Source organism: Rhinopithecus roxellana, chromosome 20 (assembly GCF_007565055.1).
Source record: "Rhinopithecus roxellana isolate Shanxi Qingling chromosome 20, ASM756505v1, whole genome shotgun sequence".
In the NCBI taxonomy this organism is placed as follows: domain Eukaryota; kingdom Metazoa; phylum Chordata; class Mammalia; order Primates; family Cercopithecidae; genus Rhinopithecus; species Rhinopithecus roxellana.
The window spans coordinates 77190545-77207610 of record NC_044568.1 but is presented as its reverse complement, the minus strand read 5'-3'; the positions used below and the strand labels follow the sequence as shown (position 1 = coordinate 77207610).

The window sequence follows — 17066 nt, the reverse complement described above, 5'->3', positions numbered from 1 at the left end:
CCAAAGACTGTCTGTAATTCATCTCTATATGAAAATACAAAGATGCTTGCCACATGTTAAGTGCTTTAGAAATACTCTCTTTTCAGTGAATGAATGAATGAGTAAAGAAAAAACAAATGAAGTCCTCAGAAAACCAGAAAGCAGCAGCTTCCTTGACCAGACATGAAATAGAACATCAAACTCAGCTTCTCAGAACCCCATGCTCTCTCTTTTCATACCATCACTGCCTTGGGTCAGGTGCTTTGGCAAGAAACCAAGAAAAAAAAATATGTAGACGTGTGCCTGTGGAAGCTGATTTTAGAAGATACGTTTCAGCAAATTTTGGACAAAGCCTAACGGGTACAGGTTCAAAATGGATTTTTCACATTGACCTCAGGGGAGAAGTACTTGGGAAGTTTGAAGGCTAGTCACATTGCTTGCTATGAAGTCTGTTCCCGAAAACTGCAGTTCTTCTGGAAGTGCTGAGAATGAGTCAGGGCAAATAGAGAAATGGTTTCTCTCATTTTGGATATAACAGAGTCTCCATGGGGAGCTGAACCTGCTCCCCGGACTTGCATTCTTGGAATCATAGATAGAGAGAGTTAGAAGGGCACAGAGAGCATTATGTGGTCCATCCCACCCGCCAGCTTCCCTGATTTCAGGCAATAATAATATCTCCAGAAATACTTATTTTGTAATTAGTGTATGCCAGGCACTGTGTGTATGCAACATCATTTAATTCTAACAAAACTCCTGTAAGATAAATACTGTTGTACTCCCATTTTCCAGATATTAAAACTGAAGCTTAGAGTGATTGAGCAAATTCTAACCTCTGTGCACCTGCGTGCCCTCGTCTGTAAAATAGACCAGTCACATTAAGGTTACATGAGTTAATTTTTTAAAACTCTAGTATAGTACCTGAAGGACAGTCTATTTTATATAATTTTGTTAAATAGAAAAATAGATACATGAATGGATGAGTAGTTGGATAGATTAAGTCGAGTGGCTGGACCATGATCGAAGAGCCAGTACATGTGGAAGGCAAGAGTCTAATGCAGGCCGTCTGACTCAGATATTGACTGTAGTATACCTCCATGTTACTATCTAGACCTTACCGGATGATTGGATGTGCTTCCCAAAATCTTCAGGGAAAGGTGCTTTCTTTTATACCTCATTCTAGTGTTTTCTACCTGAAACATTCTTTCTTGTAATTTGCTGGACAGTATCTAGTTGAATTTTCTTTCATTCCTTTTTACAAATATAAAACCCCTGGCTTCCTCCTTGCCAGTAGGTGGATGGGTAATGGGATAAAGTCCTGCACTGTCTGCATCCTGTCTGTACTTTTTGTCTAACCAGCCTTCTTACAGACTCACCCAAGCAGCCAATGGAAGCAAGCTGGAGACACACACAACACTGCCTCAATTATTCTTGCCTGTTCCCTTTTAGATTCTGCATCTCTCTGACGGTTGACACCTGAAACTCTATTACTCTGTCTTTTAATGTTGCAAGCATTAGGAAAAGAGTGACCTTGACACCTTGCTCCTTCTACTGAACTTACAGCTTTCCTCAGGATGGTGCAGAACTAAGTGGTTGGCAGAGATACTTGTGGCTGGAAACATCTCCCCTGAAAACAGATACAGAAAGAACAGGTGCAAGTTCCCACGGGCACAAAGAAGTTCTGCAAATGTGCATGAGCTTACTGTCATTGGAGGAGGTGGAAACACAAAAGGAGAGGGCTTGGAGCATTACGTGGGGACCAGTCCTCTCCGGTGGGGAGACACAGGCAGTGTGGTTTGACTGCAACCCCAAAACTTCCCAGACTCCATATGTTCCCAGGAGAGCATTTAGCTTGTGTCTTCCCAGCAAGAATGTGTCTGCCTCAGGAAAGAGATGTAATTGTCCCATTTACCAGCTCTGGTTCACAAGATCACACTGACAAAGATCACAGCCTTTTTAATAGGAGAAACTGACAGCAGAATGAATATCATAGAGCCACTCCTTGGAAAAAGGACACTTGATGCTTCACCCTACCTAAAGGATGCACATTTCCCAGCCTTTTACTCTCAAGCCCACTGCAAGTTCCCCTTTGCTTTGTATTCCGTCTATTTATATGGCGGAATAACTCACTAAACAGATTTGAACACTTCTGCAATGCTGCCCAATTTAAGCCTGGGGATATAAGAAAAGAAACAGAAACGAAATATGGATTCAATGCTCACTACGTGCTGCAGGCCACGAAAAATATCAAAACCATAAAACATGGTCCCTGATCTCCCTCCAGGAGATTACAATATACTTGAGTAAATTAAAAATGAAATAAGAAAGTATTTGAACTACAGTTCAGTACACTAGTCAAAGAGGGCCACGAGGCAGGAAATGATTGATTTGAAAATGATTGGAACAGGCTGTAATTGGTAATGAGAAATGTGAATTTGCTCTTTTTTTTTTTTTTGAAATTGGAGTCTGCTTTACCAGGTTGACTTCCTCTAAAAAGAGGTATTGTTTGAGCAGAGGGCAGAAGGAAATCTTTTTATTTACATCCTGAAAGGAATCAAGATGATGTTTCTTATATCAGACTTCCCTCCTTACAGGCTTACAAACCTGGCTTTCTTTGGGGTAACACCGAAAGGAAGATGTTCTGGGAATCTTATGAGTCATAGCAAGAAGACCCATTTTTGTGTCCTCACAGAATCCAAAGGGTCTGAGCACAGTGGCTCACGCCTGTAATCCTAGCACTTTGGGGGCTGAGCCAGGTGGATTGCTTGAGCCCAGGAGTTTGAGATCAGCCTGGGCAAGATGGTGAAACCTCATCTCACTAAAAATACAAAAACTTAGCACAGCATGGTGGTGTGTACCTGTCGTCCCAACTACTTCGGAGGCTAAGGTGGGAGGATCACCTGAGCCCAGCAAGTTGCTGCTGTAAGGAGTTATGATCGCACCCCTGCACTCCAGCCTGGGTGACTGGAGTGAGACCCCATCTCAACAAAACAAAACAAAATACCTCCAAAGGGAGGGGGAAGTCAACAGCACATTGTATTTTGAAAGGAATGGCACTGGTGTTTTTGTGAGAAGAGGAAGCAGTCATGCAGGTCTGAGGTACATGGTGGGCAGAGAAATCTGGATGAGTTTGAGATAGTGTTGGTGGACTGTGAGGTATTATTTCAAAGTCTCCCATGACCTTTGTGATTGTGTGGAAGCATGGGAGGCTGTTGGAAGAAAAGGAATTGAATCAAGATACCCTCTTCTCATCCCTTTACCTACACGACTGATTGACCAGCACCCATTTTTGTGTGTGAGAAACTTGGAAGGGGATGGATTTCCTATTTTGTAAAAAACCTCATTAGCATGTGTGCTTTTTTTCTGGTTAATACATTCGAGACCTTTCATGAGTCACTTAGTCTGTAAAAAGAAAACTAGGAAAATCTCTGTCCATCAAAGTGAAGAAAATGCAACGAGGTTTACCATCTGTTTGAAGCTCTCGGTAAGAAAGTAAAGCCCAAATGAGCATGTGAGTTCCAATGCATGCTACTTAAATGGTGTAGTAATCAAAGTAAAAATTTTTCCATACAAAACTCATCCATTGAAAATTCCTGGAACCATGGAACCGTGGCAGAAGCAAACCCAGAAACTCTCTGTAGGGATGTTTCTATAGCCTAGTGTTCTTGGGAGTCCCATGGGGCTTAGAGGGAAAATAATTTGGCAGAAGATTAGCTCATGGTCAAAAGTTACAGATGTCACAAGGAAGTAACCCACCATGAGAGTCAGAACACGCAGCAAACAGAGGGATGAGAATCCCAAGAACTAAGGTGGGGGTGGGGGAGTCATCTGAAAGACTAGAGGTTTAAAACTATTAAATATATAAAAGTTTTGAAAATCATAAAAGGGTGGGATATTATGACGAAAAGAACAGGCAGAACTGTAAAAAAACCAAATAAATATCACAATTAAAATAAAATTAAAACATAAACCTAAACATTACTAACAAAAGAATAAATTAATGTGAAAATATATCTATTGGAAATTACCCAAATGCAGCACAGAGAGAAAAAAGAATGCAAATATTAAAACAAGGTAAGTAACCTAGAGGAGAGAAGGAAAAAGTCTACAGTATTTTAAAGTTTTCAGGAAAAAAAAAAAGATGGGACTATTAGATGGCATTAGGGAATTGCAAATTGAAACAATGAGCTAGCACTACATCCCTATGAGAGTGGCTAAAACCCCAAATACTAACAGGAACACTGACAACGATAAGGATGGTGAGGACTTGGAGCAACAGGAGCTCTCTCATTCATTGTTGATGGGAGTGGAAAATAGTACAGCCACTTTGGAAGACAGTTTGACAGTTTCCTACAAAGCTGAAACACATACTGCATATTCTAGCAATAATGCTCCTAGGTATTTACCCAAACGAATTGTAAAAACTGTACCACACTAATGCAAGATATTAATAGGGAAAACTGAAGGGAACGGGGAGAGGTAGTACATGGGAACTCTCTGTACTTTCTGTTCAGTTTTTCTGTAACTATAAAACCACTCTAAAAAATAAAATCTATTAACTTTTTTAAAAAGATATGATGGGGAGAAGTAATGTTCAAAGCCGCAGTAGGTGAATTTTTGCCAGAACTAAACTTGTAAATATTCAAATTGAAAAATCATACTAAGTCCAGAGCTGAACCAATAAAACAAACCACACCTAGACTTCACACCAAAGACAAAGTGAAATTCTCAAAAGCAACTGGAGAGAAAATATAGATTACATAGAAAGTAACGACAATAAGATGATTAGCCAACTTTTCAACAACTGCCATCTAGATCAGAAGAAAATTTAACATCCTCAAAAGGTCAAGGAAAAATAATTGTCAACTTTGATTTTTATATTCAGCCACATCATTCAAGAATGAGAACAAACCAAAAACAATACATGCTAATTTCACATAACTTAAAGACCAATATTAAATCAATCATTATGATTGACTTCTTCAAAAAGAATTGATATAAACATTCAGAGTATTTCCTTAATTTTTCTCAGCATGTCCCCATTACATCTTAGACATCATGTATATACATATACATATAAAATATACTTTTCATTTAACATATGCATCTTCCTTGATTTTTACTGTCCTTGAAAGATCATTTTTAAAGGCTGAATTATAGTCTAAGTACCATAGTTTAGTGAATTGCTAGACAGTTCGTATATGATTGCTAGATGTTTAGATCAGAGGATTTTCTCCTAAATGGCAACTGGATAAAATGCACATAAAAGAGAGAGAATAATTCTAAGCATGCCTACTGTTTTCTTCCCCCATTGGAAAAACCACCTGGTTATTTAATTGCCTACTGAAGTTAGGGGGTGGGGATACTTTAGTTTGCAAGGGTCCATTCAGAGCCAGCTGGATGTCTCATTTCGATTAAAGTTTTGTGCTCTAAGTATACTGCTCATGTGTGACTTTTCTAAGTAATCCTGAATGTTCTAAACAGAAAAAAAAGAAATATATTTGAGGATTGCCATAGGTCAGGCACTGTGGTAGGCATTTTCTTCACAACAATAAATAGTAGCAAACATACTACTTATGAAACTTACTATGATCTGGGTTCTTTAGGGATTTCACACATTCTCATGTCATTTGATCCTCATGGCAACTCTACAGAGGAAGTATGTTCTATTATTATGCCTATTTCACAGACAGGATAACTGTAGCTCTGAGGCCATGCAGCTAGCAGATGGTGAAGTCAGAATTGCAATGAAGTCTTTCTATTGTCACATTCTGCGCTTTTATTCCCATGTCTTGTTCAAAGCTTGGGTGAGTGTTGGGGGCAGGGGTAGGAGAAAGCAAGGTCAGAAAAACATAATAATGACCAAAATAAAAAGACAAAACTCCAAAAACCGAAACCAAAACCAGGAACTGTGCTAAGTTATATATATTATGTGTGTATATAATATATAAATATATATTAATAGAGAATAACCTTGCTGTACTCTGTTTGCTGTATATATATATATATGTTCTCTATTTTAATATATAAATTTCATCACTGCCACAATATTAGGTAGGCTTTGTAATCACTATTATCTTCACTCAAAAAGTGACCAAATGGAGAACAGCAAACCCAGAAACTTGCCTTATGGTTACATAGCTGTGAGTTGAACATCGTCTGTTTCAAACCCAGAAGCATCTGCCCCAAAGTGCGTGTTCTGGTCCTCACTGCCTGTGAATGTTGTGTCCTGTCTAGGTGAGATGGAGGAGCTGGAGACCCTGTGGCTCACGGGGATCTGCCACAATGAGAAGAACGAGGTGATGAGCAGCCAGCTGGACATTGACAACATGGCGGGCGTGTTCTACATGCTGGCCGCGGCCATGGCCCTTAGCCTCATCACCTTCATCTGGGAGCACCTCTTCTACTGGAAGCTGCGCTTCTGTTTCACGGGCGTGTGCTCCGACCGGCCTGGGTTGCTCTTCTCCATCAGCAGGGTCAGTACCCCCGGGGGCTGCTTCCTTGCATCACAAGCAGGTTTAGGAAAACGCGTGGGTTCTTGACATCTCAGTGGGGTCTGCACTTCCTCCCCTTACCAGCCCTTTTTGGGCTTGTCAAAAGAGCATCCAGATTTTGTGCATTCATAAGCCAGGAGTTGCAAACCTAGATGACTATGGAAGGCAGAAAGGAAATGGGAGTGGGTGCAGCAGGCGGGACATGAGAAAAAATAGCACAAATGACGTGAGACGGCAGCTAAACCTCAGTATCAAAGTGAGAGAACGATAGGGAATACTGAGGACTGTGGCCAATCGCATAATGTTTGCCTTACCAGTAGCGGGCAGCCATCCTCAACTCCTGCTGAGTATTGTCTTATGGGAAAGTAGGGTCAATATTATCAGGTCTTCTAGTTTTTTAAAAAGAGAAAATGTCATCTGATTTTGCTGCAAACCTTTCCATTTTTAAATATTAGTAACTAATTCCATTTAAAAAAAAAATTTAAAAACACTGGGCCAGACACAGCCAGCCTGTGGCTTCCATCACTAGTGCTCAGGTATGTTGTATAACACTACTAATGCTGCTATGCAAGATGTTACAATTTGTGTATGCATTGTAACAGAACATGCACAACAAAACAAAATCTACTTGCAATGCTGTGCAGTATGTATCCACATCTAACAAAACACAAAGAGCATGTGGAATGCAACAGCACATGAAACGAAACACAGATGTAAAGTAACAGAAGAAAATGCACACATATCAAGCAGAAAACAAAGTATACCTTCAAGTCAACATAAACAACAGCACAGAATACGTATCTATCTGTCTTCTTATCTATATATCCATTCATTAATTTCAGCCATCTATGCATCCATCTGTTCATCCACTCATCTCTCTTATTTGCCCACTTTGTTTTTCGTTTTGTTTTGTTTTGTTTTGTTTTTGCTTTGGAAGAACTTCATTGATTAGGATTTTAAAAATGGTGAAAACATTTTGGTTAGAAACATCTAATTGCAGCAAACCAACACAGCACATGTATACATATGTAACAAACCTGTACGTTGTGCACATGTGCCCTAGAACTTATAGTATAATAAAAATAAATAACATCTAATTTTATATGCTATTGTTTACTGAGAAAGCCAAATAATTGCTTCAAAATAAATTTGTATATTTTTAGCATTTGCTAGTTTCAAGAACTGTGGAGATTTGGAAGGTACACATTAGTTTAGCGAGGAAGATTTATTTTCTTCATTCAGTTGCACTCCAAACTCGGGTTCTGTGCAAATACATATTTCCTAATTAGCTTGATGGCATCTAAACACATAGATTGCTTAAAAATAACAACGTACGTGCATAGAGCTAGGTCTTATGCCAACTTTAAGCTAATTCTCCCAGCCAATTACCAAAGGCATTTCATATCCAAATGATTCTGGGATTATCACCAAACAAATGCATACTGTTGCGTTTACTTCTAAATCTTGCTTGTTTTTGGAAGAGCATTTCCTCTATCTAAAACACCACTAAGGAAGCCAAGTTGATTTATCAACATTTTAAGAAATGAAGTAAATCCATATCTTCCTTTCCAAAGGATGGAATGGAAGGCAAACTGGGCAGCACAGGACAGGCATTGTTGGTGGAGTTCCTTGATCAGCTGGAATTTGCACTTTGGCCATTCCATCCCTAGGGGAGAAGAACCCCAAATTTTACGGGGAGCAATGTGTTTTTATTTATTATTTTGTTTAATTAATGTATTAATTTTTTAAATGGAGCCTCCCTCTGTTGCCCAGGCTAGAGTGCAGTGGCATGATCTCGGCTCACTGCAGCCTCCACCTCCTGGGTTCAAACAGTTCTCCTGCCTCAGCCTCCCGAGTAGCTGGGATTACAGGCACCTGCCACACCTGGCGAATGTTTGTATTTTTAGTAGAGACGGGGTTTCACCATATTGGCCAGGCTGGTCTTGAACTCCTGACCTTGTGATCTGCCCACCTTGGCCACCCAAAGTGCTGGGATTACAAGCATGAGCCACTGCACCTGGCCAAGAGCAATGTGCTTTTATGGGAACTTCTGTGCTCCCTTGGGAACTCTCAGACACCATTATTGCTTCAGCGGTTTCAGGGAGCTCTACTTATGGGGACCCTCCTTCTCCCCAGATAATATTTGTCTTTTCAAGTAAGTGCAGCCTGCTGTGTCTAAATAGGAAGATGTCATCCTGAGTGATACTTTCCTGCCTCTCTCATTAATTAGGGGTACTCAAAATAGGCTCAGCCCCTATGTGGTGCACAGCAAAACTCTACGTTTCTTAAAAAAAAGAAAAAAGAAAAAAGAAAAATGACCTTCCTTTCAGTCAAGGGCTACTGCCACCACTGAAGCTTGTCTTCTGTGGACATTCACACATATGTCATATTACATGTTGGCCTACACAGCACGGAGAACACACATGGAAACAAAAGTGAATTCATTATGTACACACAATCATTTTCTTTAACAAAATCTGCAGTGGGGAATTCCCAGGCAAAGAAGCTACTTTCCACAAGCGCGAGATACAGAATGAATTATGCCTCATGTGTGGATGAGGACTTGTTACTCCTAATCCTCACAGTGCCCTCTGAGGTTGACATGACCAGACCCATCCTGAAATTGAGGCCCCAAAGTTTACCTTTATGGTTTTACTTTATGTTTCCTTAAAGCAACAGGAAACATCTCACTTCATCTATCACACTAGAAAAAGATGTGAAAGAGGGAACTAGTCTGTTTATGATGCAGGGTTGGGTTGCAGGCTTTAGTCTACTCCAGAATTTAAGTTTTTTTTTTTTTCTTCTTAAAGACACTGATCCTGGATGCTCTGAAATTTACTCCCTCCCCAAGGCAGGTTTGGTTCTGCACAGAAACTGGATCTCTCTATTACCAGTTATTCTCCTTGCAGCAAGTTGAACATCAATAGATGTAGAGCTATTACCATGCAGCAGACTTACATAGCCCTCCTTACAGGCTCAACATCCCCAGGGGAGCCTCTGCACAGTGCAGTGCAAGTACATACCAGAGATACGTGCATGCCTGGCACTGCAGAGGGAGAAGTCCAGCACTCCAAAAAGGCATTTGTTTAACATTGGAACCAAGCTTCTCCCAGGGCGGTGGCCCTTGGCTTTTACGACGTACTCAAATGCATCCTCCTGCCTGTGGGATGCTCTTAACTTCTGTTTTCTCTCCAAAATGCTTTCCCTCCCATGTAGAATAAAATAATTCATTGTCATCAGCAAAAAAAGCTGCCTCCGTGAGGCATGAGAGACACAGCAAGGCCAAAAATGAGGGGAATGAAAACGGGCAGCCTTTCCAGCAAGACCTGATGAGGGAAGCTTGGAGCAGAACGCACAAAGCCTCGTGCTAACCCACAATTGCGACCACCGGAAATCAGATGCTTCAGGGATGGGGTCCAGGCTCAAAGGGACTGAGGAGGACATTGCCCCACGGATAATATTCTGAGAGGTCAGGTGCCCTTCAGGAGAGCACAGAAATTTCCTGGAACACCACCTTGAGTCATCAACACTGGTTTTACCTGACTCTGAGCCCACTGCGGGACCAAGAGGGCATCTTATTTCCACAACCCACAAAATGCAGCTGGGATCTATAAATAATAGAGAAGAGAAACTAAAGACAGAGCTGTTGCAACTAAGAAAGAAACTCTAGCCCAGGGATTTACTTGGTTCCCAAGGTAGGGTTTGGTCTGCCTGTCTAAGCAGAAAGTCAGAGTGGCTACCGAGAGCAAATCTTAAGCAGTAGAGAGTGGCATGCATTTCCTGCAGCTTCAACCATGTGGGTACTGCATGCTTAAGCTCCTGGGAAAAGGACAAGGTGATGGTAAAGAAGGGAAGGTCAGAGATGACTGGACAGCTTGTCCAGCTCACATGTACTGACCACCTATGGTGTTAGGGGCTTTGTTTGCATTATTTTACGTTGCCCTAGTACCCACCTTAGGAGGGCATAATTCCCATTTTTTAGATGCAGAAACTGAAGCTCAAATAGACGTGGCTTATGCAAGGTCACAGAGCTAATCCATAATGGACCCAGGACTCACATCTAGTGGATTCCAGGCCTCTAGCTCTTCGTGTTATTCTGTAACATGCATTCCTTCTTCTCAACAGCCCTTCCAGAAGATGGGTCAAATCAGTTGGAGAATGCTGTCGCCAAAACCTGGGGTACACCAGCATGGGCAATATAGCAAGACCCCATCTCTACAAAAAATAAAAAATTAGCCAGGCATGATGGTTCGTGCCTGTAGCCCTGGCTGCTCAGGGCGTTGAGGCAGGAGGATTGCTTGAGCCCAGGAGTTTGATATTGCAGTGAGCCATGACTGTCCCACTGTACTCCAGCCTGGGCAGCAGGGTGAGACCCCATCTCTAAACAAACAACCAATCTGGAGTAGAGACTGGGTCCACCCCTTTGACTTTTTCCATGGTCTCACCAGGCGGATCAACACCTGGGAACTGCCTTAGCCATGTTGCGTGTGTCCCAGGAAAACCAGGGATGAGAGAGAGCCGTCAACAGCCATCCTCCCATCTCCTGCAATATAACTCATCTCCCTGATCACTTCTGTGGGCCTCCTCCAAACAGAAAGACAGCCAGCACATCTTGGCAGTCAGGAGCATGTTGCTCTGAGGGTGGAGGGGTGGAGGGCAGTTCTTAGAATCTCCAGGTGGCAGAAAGGAGTGTGTTGCAATCAAAGTACAAATTTAGGGGGAAAAAATCTTAAAAACTTCTATTTTCATGATACTAACAGGAAGAAAAGGCACAGACCTAGGCTGATTCTGACAAGTAGAGTCACACTAATTTTCAACCATAGTGGGAGAATCCCTCTGGGTCAGAGTTTAAGATTATTATGTTGCAAGGTTAGGTGAGAAAAACATAGGTTAACATAAAAGGTTAAGCAACTCTGTACTATGTGAAATACATCACTCATTTGTAAGATTTCCACATCCACAGTCTGGATGCTCCAGCAGCTCTGGAAGCAATGAGGGCAGGGGCAGATGTTATTTTGTGGCAGGACAAACAGCCAACCACACATTATATATAGAAGAAAATCACAGATAAGTTTGCAGGAAGGCAGGAAAGGGTGTAATGCCAGTGCCCTGGGCCTCAGGGGGCCTTCACCAACCATGAAGCCTGGGATGGAGAGGATCAGAGAAAGAGCAGCTGAAACTTGCAACTGTAGGCTTTTGTGTTTACGGTTCCTTGAAGGCTGGAGTGGAAAGACTGTCTACTACAAGAAAAATGTAGCAGTACAAATGAGTTGAGGCTGTCACAGTTCCGTGAGCATCCCTGCAGGGTGAGCTCGTCCCCACCATGGGGGACCGATGGAGCCACCATTATCAGAGTCCACAGTTAATCACACAAACTTTCCTGTAGTTTATGCCAAAGTCAGCAGCAACGGCCAATTCTGCCCTACAAACCCCTTCGTAGTTTGGCTCCCTGTCAGCCTTGGGAAGACCAGGTCAAATCCTGCAGCCTTGATCTGTTTCCTGTAGGTATGGCTTTTGAAATCTGGGGTACAAGTAGGGAGAAGCAGGGGAGGCCACAGATCAAAATGTTCCAGATGTCCTTTTGCCTGTTATTGTGATATGAATCAAGGGCTCTTCCCTTGATAACAGTTAAACAGCTTCTTTTAAGTGAACGTAAACAATTGTTTTCTAAAAGGAAGGAAGAGTAGAAAATGAGGAGACATATAGATGGAGGTGCTTGTATCTGGACTGCCCAGCAGCCCCTAAGTCATTCAGTTCCCTGGATGGATTTAAAGATGGTGTCACTGTGTCACCAGAACTCGTCACTATGACTAGTAACTAAAACCCAGTTCTAGCTACGTTGAATAGACTCACACACAAACAAACATACAAGGAATAGATTGAGTGGATTAAGTAAAAAAGTTCAAGGGAGTGGCTCCTGGGGTTCAAACCATGTCTTTCTCTATCCCTTGGGCTCTGGTTTTCACTACAATGGCTTCACTGATAGGCTCACAGCCCCACATGATGGTAAGACTGCAACTCCTTCTATCCAAGCTTCCATATCTATCCCCACAAAAAAGAGTATCATGAGTCTCACATGAATTTCATGCCTTCCTTTACATGAATCAGTGTGTGCATGGAGAAGAGATTTTCTGATTGGCCACTTAGGACACATTCTTTGGTTATTAGCTTTCGCATAACAGTAGGGGTAATTCCAGAAAAGAGTTAACAATGGATGATCCTTTCATGCTGAGTGTGTTTGTCAGTAGTTAACTCTCTGGTGCCTAAACTTCAAAGATCATGCTGGGAAACTTTAATAAAAGCTTGGATTGGTGACCCGGGTGCTGGGAGGCTCAGTTATCTGTCCTTATATGCCACTTTGGAGACACCGAGGCGTTGACAGTTGTATGAGCATCGGTTGATACCTTTTCTCAAACTCCATGTGTGACTTTCTGCAAAGGTGTCAGCTAATCTTGAGCCAGAACAATAAGGTAAACCCTATGCTTTGCAACTTGTCTCAAACCTTTAAGAGACATTATCAGGATTCAGACTGAATTTCGCTGTTTCTCCAGGGCTCCTGCAAGAAGTACAAATCTCACCTTTGCAGGTAAAGTTCAAGTGCAAAGTGGTTTCATGTTCACTGCTGCTGCTGCTGATGGTGCTTTATGTTTCTCCCCTACAGGGCATCTACAGCTGCATTCATGGAGTGCACATTGAAGAAAAGAAGAAGTCTCCAGACTTCAATCTGACGGGATCCCAGAGCAACATGTTAAAACTCCTCCGGTCAGCCAAAAACATTTCCAATATGTCCAACATGAACTCCTCAAGAATGGACTCACCCAAAAGAGCTGCTGACTTCATCCAAAGAGGTTCCCTCATCATGGACATGGTTTCAGATAAGGGGAATATGATGTACTCGGACAACAGGTCCTTTCAGGGGAAAGAGAGCGTTTTTGGAGACAACATGAACGAACTCCAGACATTTGTGGCCAACCGGCACAAGGATAACCTCAATAACTACGTATTCCAGGGACAACATCCTCTTACTCTCAATGAGTCCAACCCTAACACGGTGGAGGTGGCCGTGAGCACAGAATCCAAAGTGAACTCTAGACCCCGGCAACTTTGGAAGAAATCCATGGATTCCATACGCCAGGATTCACTATCCCAGAATCCAGTCTCCCAGAGGGATGAGGGAACAGCGGAGAATAGGACCCACTCCCTAAAGAGCCCTAGGTATCTTCCAGAAGAGATGGCCCATTCTGACATTTCAGAAACGTCAAATAGGGCCACGTGCCACAGGGAACCTGACAACAGTAAGAACCACAAAACCAAGGACAACTTTAAAAGGTCAGTGGCCTCCAAATACCCCAAGGACTGTAGCGAGGTCGAGCGCACGTACCTGAAAACCAAATCAAGCTCCCCCAGAGACAAGATCTACACTATTGATGGTGAGAAGGAGCCTGGTTTCCACTTAGATCCACCCCAGTTTGTTGAAAATGTGACCCTGCCTGAGAACGTGGACTTCCCAGACCCCTACCAGGATCACAGTGAAAACTTCCGCAAGGGGGACTCCACGCTGCCAATGAACCGGAAGCCCTTGCATAATGAAGAGGGGGCTCCCGACAACGAGCAGTATAAACTCTACTCCAAGCACTTCACCTTGAAAGACAAGGGTTCCCCACACAGCGAGACCAGCGAGCGATACCGGCAGAACTCCACGCACTGCAGAAGCTGCCTTTCCAACCTGCCCACCTATTCAGGCCACTTCACCATGAGGTCCCCCTTCAAGTGCGATGCCTGCCTGCGGATGGGGAACCTCTATGACATCGATGAAGACCAGATGCTTCAGGAGACAGGTAACCCAGCCACCCGGGAGCAGGTCTACCAGCAGGACTGGGCACAGAACAATGCCCTTCAATTACAAAAGAACAAGCTAAGGATTAGCCGTCAGCATTCCTACGATAACATTGTCGACAAACCTAGGGAGCTAGACCTTAGCAGGCCCTCCCGGAGCATAAGCCTCAAGGACAGGGAACGGCTTCTGGAGGGAAATTTTTACGGCAGCCTGTTTAGTGTCCCCTCAAGCAAACTCTCGGGGAACAAAAGCTCCCTTTTCCCCCAAGGTCTGGAGGACAGCAAGAGGAGCAAGTCTCTCTTGCCAGACCACACCTCCGATAACCCTTTCCTCCACTCCCACAGGGATGACCAACGCTTGGTTATTGGGAGATGCCCCTCGGACCCTTACAAACACTCGTTGCCATCCCAGGCGGTGAATGACAGCTATCTTCGGTCGTCCTTGAGGTCAACGGCATCGTACTGTTCCAGGGACAGTCGGGGCCACAATGATGTGTATATTTCGGAGCATGTTATGCCTTATGCTGCAAATAAGAATAATATGTACTCTACCCCCAGGGTTTTAAATTCCTGCAGCAATAGACGCGTGTACAAGAAAATGCCTAGTATCGAATCTGATGTTTAAAAATCTTCCATTAATGTTTTATCTATAGGAAAACATACGTAATGGCCAACGTTCTGGAGGGTAAATGTTGGACGTCCAATAGTGCCCTGCTAAGAGGAAGAAGATGTAGGGAGGTATTTTTTTGTTTGTTTGTTGGCTCTTTTGCACATGGCTTCATGCCATAATCTTCCACTCAAGGAATCTTGTGAGGTATGTGCTGAGCATGGTGAGTCCTTAACCAAAAATAACTAACTACATAAGGGCAAGTCTCCGGGACATGCCTACTGGGTATGATGGCAATAATGATGCTTTGGATGCCAGTGGTGATGTTATCATTTCCTATATTCCAATTTCCATTAAGGTCAGTCCGCCATGTAACTTTCTCATCAGAAATGCCTAATGGTTTCTCTAATTCAGAATAAGCAATATGGTATGCATGTAAACCTGACACAGACAAAATAAAAACAGTTAAGAATGCATCTGCACTGTAGTGAGATTGACATGTGCAAAAGATTAGGAAGTGTGGCTCGTAACAGTTTCAGCTTTCTCATTATGCCTTCCATCACAGCCCAGGCTCACCCCAAGAACTCCAGGCTCCCCCAAAGAATAGCAAATCAGTGTGTTCGTGGTGACTATGCTACCTTCATTATAGTTCATTTCCAAGACACATCTGGAGCCAAAGGCCCGAGGGACCCTCAGGTGGAGAGAGCTACAGGAGTCTCTTTGGATGTTGATGTGTGTTTCTCTCACCCTCGGCTTCGGTGGTCTTGTTCAGAGCTGCATAAACTAATACATTTATGTCTCCGAGATCTAAGTGTGGATCTTCTGTCTGTGACACAGTGGCCATTGTAGTTTATCCCGAAGACGCCTATGTACGTAAGTTTGCATTTCCTCCCTTCTGGTGATGACTCAGGGTTGTATAGTATCTGTTGCCCCTTCCCTCCCAGAGTAACCATAACTCGTTCCGTTTCCAAACAGCCATGGTGGTGTCCAATTAGCTGTGTATTGCTTGTCCCAGAGTCATGAATGTGGTGACATGCACCAACAGCCGTATGTGTACTGTGATCTGTAAGAAGTACAATGCCATCTGTCTGCCGAAGGCTAGCATGGTTTTAGGTTTATCTTCCTTCACATACAGAAATTCTGTTGGACACTCACTTCCCAACCTCCTCAAATGAAAAGCCTTCAAAACATGAAACACTCTTGGATCTACCCTGAGTATCCTCCAAACTGTGGATATAGACTTTAGTGAGATAAGTGATTTCTCCCGAGTTATTCTCTCTGTTGGTGGCAAACCACTTCATAGCACCAACAGAGATGTAGGAAAAATTCCTCAAAGCATTTGTCATTTCTGAATCACCTGCATTATCCCATTCTTATTCTACTCAAACCTGAGAATATATGACATGAAATGATACCCATTTTTTTAAAGTTAGAGACAGAGAGGGGAATACTTATGCATGGGGAGCCTGTTAGCACAGTGCCTGCCACCAAAAAAAAAAAAAAAAAAAAAGTGCCCCTGACAAGATAGTTGCTATGTTATGACACTTTATCAGATCAGGATTTTCTAGTTCAAAAATTAAATACCATAAAACCAGCAAATAATATTAACTAAACCTTTTATATAGTTCTACTCTGTTAATTAGTGTATTTCATGTACATGAGTATTTTTGATGTATTTGGGATAACTAGCCATCAGTGTTTGCAGAAGACCTCACTCTGTTTCGAGCCATGCTACGGAAACACTAAGCTAATGTAGACTCGCCTGACCATTTCCTGGTTTCCTCCTGCATTCTGCTTTACGTTCTTGAAGAAAGGGAGAAAGTGGCAGGTTGAAAAATTATCCCGTTTCTTCTCCTCATGGTGTGCATTCTCTTTTGTAAGTATTATTTTCTTGCATGTGGGCAAGTGCCAGGAATGATTCTCTTAAAGCTCAAGGATGCATGGAATAGCTCCATCTTGGGGAAAGTACGCCTGACCTGCAGTGTTCCTATAATGATGAAAAGTGGTTGCAATAAATTTCCGGGTCAGTGGTAGAGAACAGAGGGAAGCAGTGGGTGAGAGGAGCTTCCTTTCATTTTGAAAGGCAGAAGGGGGCTGACTAGATCTTGGGGATGCATATGCTTGAAAATGACATTTTATTTCCCGGATGCTCT

The 17066-nt window shown here is 42.7% G+C and overlaps 1 protein-coding gene across 2 annotated transcripts in view; it reads left to right on the top strand.

Moving 5' to 3' along the window:
- GRIN2A (glutamate ionotropic receptor NMDA type subunit 2A) overlaps positions 1-15802 on the top strand; it is a 423682-nt gene extending 407880 nt beyond the window's left edge. The window contains exons 11-13 of one of the 2 annotated variants that reach the window (XM_010370264.1): positions 6214-6452; positions 13132-14308; positions 14652-15389. In XM_010370264.1, the coding sequence (XP_010368566.1) occupies positions 6214-6452; positions 13132-14308; positions 14652-14725 (1490 nt within the window). In that variant the 3' untranslated portion in view covers positions 14726-15389. Of the gene's footprint in view, positions 1-6213; positions 6453-13131 lie in introns of both variants that reach the window. The other variant, XM_010370261.2, reaches the window with a different exon arrangement.
- Positions 15803-17066: the final 1264 nt, after the last annotated feature.